This window comes from Gavialis gangeticus, unplaced genomic scaffold, assembly GCF_001723915.1.
Source record: "Gavialis gangeticus isolate Ggan-Ray unplaced genomic scaffold, GavGan_comp1, whole genome shotgun sequence".
NCBI classification, from domain to species: domain Eukaryota; kingdom Metazoa; phylum Chordata; order Crocodylia; family Gavialidae; genus Gavialis; species Gavialis gangeticus.
Genome location: NW_017729031.1, coordinates 36747864 through 36755933, shown reverse-complemented (window position 1 = coordinate 36755933; position 8070 = coordinate 36747864). Strand labels below are relative to the sequence as shown.

General features: G+C 43.2%; 1 protein-coding gene across 1 annotated transcript in view; it reads left to right on the top strand.

The window, feature by feature from the left end:
• Nucleotides 1-5522, top strand: part of LOC109301575 (A disintegrin and metalloproteinase with thrombospondin motifs 16-like) — a 32972-nt gene extending 27450 nt beyond the window's left edge. Inside the window, exons 8-9 of the mRNA XM_019522810.1 lie at nucleotides 4325-4478; nucleotides 5412-5522. Of these exons, the coding sequence (XP_019378355.1) occupies nucleotides 4325-4478; nucleotides 5412-5522 (265 nt within the window). The remainder of the gene's footprint in view (nucleotides 1-4324; nucleotides 4479-5411) is intronic.
• The last annotated feature ends 2548 nt before the right edge of the window (nucleotides 5523-8070 follow it).

The window sequence follows — 8070 nt, the reverse complement described above, 5'->3', positions numbered from 1 at the left end:
TCCGCCCACCCCTGTAACCTGTCTAGGTCCGATTGCAGCCTATTCCTCCCTTCTAGCATGCCCACGTCCCCCCACATCTTAGTGTCATCAGCAAATTTGAACAGAGTGCTTTTTACCCCCTCGTCCAAATCACTGATGAAGATGTTGAACAGTGCGGGCCCGAGGACCGAGCCCTGGGGGACCCCACTGCTCACATCCCTCCAGGTTGAAAATGACCCATCCACCACCACTCTCTAGGTGTGGCCCTTCAGCCAGTTGGTGACCCATTTGACTGTGTAGGTGTCGACACCACAGTCTCCCAGTTTTTTAATGAGAACGGGGTGAGAGACAGTGTCGAAGGCCTTCTGAAAGTCCAGAAAGACTGTGTCCACTGCTACCCCTGCATCTAAGGTTTTTGTGACCTGGTCGTAGAAAGCCACCAGGCTGGTCTGACAGGACCTACCTCTAATGTGTTGCTTGTCCCTAAGCATAATCTCCCCTGCTGGCCCCTCGTGGACATGTGCCAGGTTAATTTTCTCAAAAAGCTTACTCAGGATCGAGGTAAGACTAACTGGCCTATAGTTTCCCGGGTCCTCCTTCTTCCCCTTTTTTGAAGGTGGGAACCAGCTGGCCCTCTTCCAGTCCTCTGGCGCCACACCAGAGCCCCATGAGTGCTCGTAAAGCCGTGCTAGGGGTCCTGCAATGACTTCAGCTAATTCCCTCAGCACTCTGGGGTGGAGATCGTCGAGACCAGCTGATTTAAATACATCCGGTCCCTCCAGAAGTTTCCTGACTAGATCCTCATTGACCCTTGGCTTAGGTGTGCCTCCCCTGGGGCCTGAGGGGGACCCAGTGTGGGGGCTGATCTGGTCCCTGCCCAGGAAAATGGAGGCAAAGAAATTGTTAAATAGGTTAGCTTTGTCGTCTGGTGTGATGACCAGATTTTCTAGCGTGTCTTGCAGGGGCCCCATGTTACCTGGTACCTTCTTTTTGCCCCCTATGTATTTAAAAAAGGACTCCAGATTATGGAGTAGAGGTATATAGACACCCTTGCTGATGAAACTGGGGCACTGGGCCATCAAGAGTGCAAGATTCTTGGGATGAGAGGGGAAAGAAAGCAAAGGGGAGTGTGACTCTGTGGCCCAGTGGTTAAGGAATCCAGCTTGGGAAATTTTGGGTTCAGATGCCTGCTGCTAGGTTTAAAATATTTATACATTTTTTCATTAGAAAGTTATTGGCTGAAAAACACAAGTAACCTGTTAGAAATCAAGAACTCCCCACTCCCATGGGAGCATCTTCTTCACTGGGCCATAGACTCACATTCTCTCTGACTTGCTGTCCTTCTGGCCCCATGAATGCTGCACCCTTGGCTCTTGACAGCCCGGCTTCAAGTAGGAGGTGGGGGGGAATGCACCTCCTCAGAATAACATGTGGCGTGGTGCTAGGGGTACTTCCCTATAAATTTGGCAGTGGTGTCTTGATTAGGAAATAACTATTTGGCTATTGGGCAGAAAATGGGCAGCACCACCTGGTGTGGTCAGAACTGAGGAAGAATTTCTGTACTACTGAATTTGCTTCTGCTGTCAGGCGGACACCCTGCTTTGGCTGCTATGGATTTGTACAGACAGCATTGAGAGCTCTGAGGGGGAGTGGAAGTTCAGACATGCTCTCCTGCCTGGCAAGTCCTATTTATTCACCTCCTTACACAGCACCTGATACTCTGGATTGCCATTGGATAGTATGTAGGCCTCCTTACTCACTGTCCAGGAAGCCTAGGCAGGCACCTAACCCCATTGATTTGGATCAGTCTTCTAGGCCAACACAACTACATTTGTAATGTCCTATGGGGAGGCTCTACAAAGTCAATTTGGATCTAGCCCCTGGGGACTTGGTCCAAAATTTAAACTTTAGTCAAGTGCCTTTCTGACCTACAGATACTTTATTTATTACTGGGAGGATCCTTGAAAGTAGAGTGAAGAGCATCTGTACAGGTCCTAGATTTTTAGCTTTAAATTATACTTTTCCACGTGTGCAAGAAATGCCTTCTTCCAGGTAAAACACTTCTGCAGATATTTAGGAGTACAAGAGAGAGTGGGTCTATTATTGCTGGAAGTTCTGGTGGATTACGTCTGGACGTGAACATGTTCATGCCCCTGGGAGTCATCACAGCTATGCTGAGGCCTGTACTGGTTATGCCCCTAAGCATAATCTCCCGTGCTGGCCCCTCATGGATATGCGCCAGAATAATTCTCTCAAAGAGAGACATGAATGACATTTCCTGGGTGATCAGAGAGTCATAGGAAAGCAGGGCTGAAAGTTGATGTTTCTCTATTGTTCTTGGCAGTCCCTTGATATGAGGGTGAGAGACTTCCAATACCTGTTTCTCAACACCTTATAGGATACTTTGTTGTGGGAAATTTTTACACTTTTGTATTCAGATAATAGGGCCCACAAAATGGTTTACAGACATATTTGTGCAAATGGTCTGTGCAACGATAACTGTAATGTGGAAGACAAGTTAGATCCGCAATTTTTAGATTAACCAAAGTAGACTAACCAAAGTAGATGGTTGTATGTAGCACAAGCTTTTGTGATGTGAAGCTAGGAAAGGAGGTAAGAATTCCTCGTCAAATGTAGACATGCCTTTTTACTTACTACATGGGTTTTTGAAGGTCAGAGGATACAGGGGTTGGGGATGAGTTTGTTCTGTGATAGGAGAAATATTACTCTCCAAACTAGGAACAGGGTAGAAGAAAGCAGTTTTATATGGGGGTGACCTAAAATCAGAACTGGCTCAGACAGACAGCAAAACTCTGCATAGGAAGAAAACAAGAAGCTTGGAAGCAGGGAGATAACCCCTTGCCTGCACACAAGCACAGGGTCCAGGTGAGATCCTGGCACACAAGCAAGCAGCATCAACAGGTAAGATCTGGTGCCATGAGGAAAGGACCTACCAAGCAGTCATGTTCAGCATGCAGAGGAAGCTGGCAAAGAGAAAGAAAAACCCAGAGATAGCAGAGAGCAATGGAAACCAGAGAGGGGTAGCTAATACACAGCCTAGGAGCTGTTTAGGAATCACAGGACATGTCTACATGTCGCCCTATGGCAACATGGCAGTACACTATGCCATACAGTGCACTATGGTGACATAGCAATCACGCCAAAAGGAAGTACGAAAGCACAGCAATGTGTAGATGTGTCCACGCAGAAGTAAAGAACCTGGAGGATGCTATCTAAAACATCTATGATGCATTAGGAAGAATGCTTGGAACTTAATTATAGGAATAACTAGGGCATAAATGTTCAAGCTTAGATGCATACAACAGACCTGCAGCTTGGTCTCTGTGGGATTGGAAAAAGAAGTTACATTCAGAGGAAGGTGAGGTTGATGAAAACGGTCCAAGGTAACAGTGTCCTTCTAAGTGTATACACAACACTCCAAAATATCATTTTAGAATATGATTAACATTCAAAGGAGGGCCATACACATGATTAGAGGTCTGGAGACCAAGACATATGAGGAGAGGCTGAGGGACTTGGGATTGTTCAGCCTGGAGAAGAGAAGACTCAGGGGGACTTGGTGGCTGCCTATAAATATATTAGGGGCATACATCAGGGTTTGGGGTATGATCTATTTATTCACCAAACTCCCCAGGGAAGGACAAGAAATAATGGGCACAAACTGATTGAAGATTGCTTCAGGCTAGACATAAGAAAAATTTACAAGCCTGCACCAAGGGTTTGGAACAGGCAGAGGTGGCACAGTCATCAACCCTGACAATCTTCAAAAAATGTCTTGCAGCCCATCTTGCTGGGGTTATCTGACCCCAGCAGTCTTTCCTACCCAAGTGCAGGGGGGATGGACCCAGTGATCTGGAAGGTCCCTTCCAGCCCCTAACAACCATGAAACTATGAAAATGGTGACCAACCAGTTTACCTTTGCTGAGAAGTTTGTGAAATATTGTCATTCTTACATAGAAAAATGTGGGTGTTTTTCCAGTGCATTAGAAATATTTGCAATAATTAAAAGAAAATCTGATAAACCAGATTGTCATAAACATGGTTACTCTTCCATATATAGTTTATGTGTAGCATTGTGTCTCAAAAGAAATATTTAAACTACATGAAAACTTACCTCCCTATAGCATAGGAAAAAAAAGGTGGAATGAATTTACTAGGGTGTACAAATGAATTAGGTGCTAACTTCCATGGGTTTCTAGTGTAAGTTAGGAACCCAACTTTTTTTAAGTACTCCTGAAAGATCTCAGCCAACGTTATTTAAACAGAATTTATAAAGTGCATCCGGCAAATGCTAATTCCCTCTTGCCTCATCTGTATGTTGCAGCACTGCTCAAGCCACATGCCTTGCTGATCAGCCTACATCAGTGAATGAATACAAATATCCTGAAAAGCTGCCAGGAGAGTTGTATGATGCCAACACACAGTGCAAATGGCAGTTTGGGGAGAAGGCCAAGCTGTGTATGCTGGATTTCAAAAAGGCAAGTGATTGTTATGAAATGTTTTGTACTACATTCATCCAGAGTTTTACCTCCTCTGCAAATATTTTTTCACTGCGTGATTCTGTCTTAAAGTTTGCTTTTTAAACTATTTGCTGCAAAAGAAAGTACAGGGAAGAGAAGGATGAACTCACCATGTGTCAAGAACTTGTTAAAATGAAAAACAGCAACAAAGCAAAATTGTTCCCTTGTTTAAGGAATCAGTAGACAAGGTTAAGGCAAGAGACTGATTTGTTAAATAAGGAATGTCTATTGGCAGTACATGAAGGCAAAATGCATTAGAGAGGGTATTATAGAAGGCTTCCATACAGCTCAAGCAATGGATGCAGAAAAAGTACAGTCTAGTAAGGTACATGATATAGTCATTGAAAAAGAGTAGCACAAATGTGTTTATAATTAGTCCAGCTGTTTTCCCTAAGCCACCATAAGTCTTGTAACAATGGGAGGCTATGTTTCAAATTTGTTCTCATTCTTTTGAGACTCATCTATATATCAACATACTGTAGATAAATTAAACAGAGAGTTCCCAACTGTTGACAGCTCACAATCTAATTAAGACAAAACATAGCAAGGGCTAACAACAAGCAAAGGGAAAAGTGTGGAGGGAAGATATGGGAAAGAGGAAATTGAAAAAGATGCTTAGCAGTTTAGATTTCATCATTTCAGGGAAAGAGCCAAATGAAAATGAGAACCTCTGGAAAGCGGGGTTCCTCCTCCAGCATAAACAAGGTATGATTTGTAGAACTAGATGAAGTTGATTGGCTTCTAGCTATACAGCAGCATATAACAATAGTACTGTGGAGCTAGAAAAAAATCAAAATAGAGATGAAGTGAACAAAAAGTTAATACAAATGATAGCTGGGTCATCCTTCTCCTTGCTGCTGTTTTGACTCACACTCTTATCCCGCCCTTAAGACTATCATAAAACTAGATACATCAATGGATTTTCAGGAACTTGAACTTAATGGAATAGAATCACTCTTAGGTGCCGATGGTGCCTGTAGAAGTGTGGGGAGGCTTCTCTGACATGCTGTAATTACTGGCTTGTGAATAATGTACATTAGAGCAAAGTTGATGAATCAAGTCTGCTGGGGCATGCTAATTAGCACACTTCTAGCAGCCTCCACATTTTGTGTATCAGTATCCCCATGCTTCAAAATGGTGACGGGGTGCTTTAGTTAAAGCTGTCTTGTAACCATTCTAATTAAAGAGCCTCTCCCACCACCACCACCCTCAGAGCACATGTTAAAATACCCTTAATTTCCACTTAGACACCCAGCAGGTAGAATTCTAATCCAAAAAGTTTTACTGAAATCCTTTACTTTCATAGCAATTATTGTTGTATAATGTACCATGGAAATATCCTCAAGTATGCAAGAATGAATATATTCCACAAACAAGAGCTTGTAATGTTTAACCATATGCTGATTGGAAGCACCACATTTTGAGTTTTCCTAAAATTTACTTTGAAAATAAAATACCTCCCTTCTTGGAAAGTTATCCTCCTTTCCACACAAGATACTAGAATAAAATGTAGCCCAGCCTTCCCAGAAAGGGGAACCCAGAGCACACATGTAGAAAACAGGGTTTATTTGTGATATCAGGTATGCACATACCATTCTATGACTTAGCTTTTGTCTTCTGCTTTTGTAGGCAAACATTTATATTCTGGAACTGCACTGTTGGCAGAAACATTTTCTCTGCCTTGGTAACCAGCTCCTCAGAGACAAGAGATGTAATCTTTGTTTTCCCTAGCCAGAATTATCATTTGTAATATAAATTTCCTATGGAATGGAAATGTGATACTTTTTTAACTCTAGTGATTTGCAGCTTGTTCCTGTTCTGTATGCAAGGCTGCAAATGTTGTGTTTCTGTAAACTGGGAAAGAAGGTACATTTTAAAGTGACTTCCGGAATAGTGACTTTATACTGCAAAGCTGACCTCACCTTTATGAACCAGCTATAAATCTCCAAACAAGCGTATAAAAGCTAGGCACTGCTTCTCACATCCTTTGGAAAGAGCAAGAGGATTATTTTTCTCAGCATGTCAATGGGAGATAGAGCTGCACTTCTGCATCTGTTAAGCCAAAATAGTAGGCAACTCCTGAATGTTAAAAGATGAAAATAACAGGCAGAGAGATAAAAGGGTAAGTGGGCACTAGAGGGCATCTTTACACATGCTGGGCACTTTAATTAGATTGGCTCTTGGAAACTGCTCTAATTAAAGTGTCCGCAGTGTCTTGTGTATTCAGTGTCATGTGTTTCAAAATGGCAATGAGGATGCTTTAACTAGAACTCAATGAGTTTTAATTAAAGTGCCCCTGCTGCCATTTTGAAACTCAGGGATGCTGAATATATATGATGCCGAGCCTGCTGAAGCAGACTCAGTTAATCAAGTCTGCTCCAACACATGCTAATTAGCACACGTTGGAGCAGGTGTTGGGCATATGTATAGGTGCCCAGAGTGCCTTCTCTTTCTTTCCAAAGTCATCAACTCCATGCTTTGTGTGAAGTTTTCATTTCCCAAGTCAAAGGAGCTGGATGGATATTCTTGGTGGGATGAGGCACCTCTGTTGGAAAGGCTGGATTGACAAGAGTACAACACTGCATGGAATCTCTGTTTGGTAACATTGTTGAGGAGCAAAGGATGCTGATTGCATCCCTTTACAGTGGCTTCAAATTTGAGATCTCCACATGTGCATGCCCTGCTGTAACTAATAGATGCTGCAGTTGAGGTTGCAGCTTCACTTTTATTATAGTTTCTTGTGCTACATTATTCACAACCCTCTCAAATTTCACCTTGTACGAAGTTGTTGGGTTTTTTTGGTCTCACCTGTAAGGCTAGGCAAATTTGCACTAACTTTTGCTGCTTTGTCTAAGTGCCCTAAATTAGTTCATGAACAAACAACTCATGTTGGCCCTGGGGGGGAGGGAGAGGGAGGTGGGTGCAGGGCACAGAGGTGGCCTGCCACTGGCCAAGGCCAGCAGATGGGGGGTGCTTACAGCAGGGTGCCAGCGAATTCTGCAGCCAGCCACCTCTGATTGGCCAGTGTGTCCCCCCCACAATCTGCTCAGCCTCACAAGCAGGAGACAGAGGCTTTTCTAGATCCTATTTGTGACAGCCCAGAGTAGATGAGCTCTGGCCAAGGCTAGCACATTGCCATGCGAGGGGCACCTGGGATGCCAGAGGACAGCGAACTAAGGTGATGTGCTATGGGATCTGGGACAGAAGTTCAGTAAACTGTTGCAACGTAAACTGATTAAGTCTAATACTACATGCATCTAGGTCTACTTAGACTGCGTCCTGCCTTTTTGAAACCAATCTGATGATCACTGGATTTCTGTTCTGTTACAGGTTTAGACTGGTTTCTGATCACTTATACCAGTTTATGTGCAATGTCTGTACCTAGCCTATGTTGAATTTTGGGAGAATTTTAGGATACACTTTTAGAAACTATTGAATTAATCAAGAGGAGTTTTGGGGGGATTTTTTATTTGTTTGTTTTTGTTTTTAAGCACTGAAGCTAAACTCTTCAGCTTAAAAAGAAATCAAACTCTTTCTCCTTAATAGATGA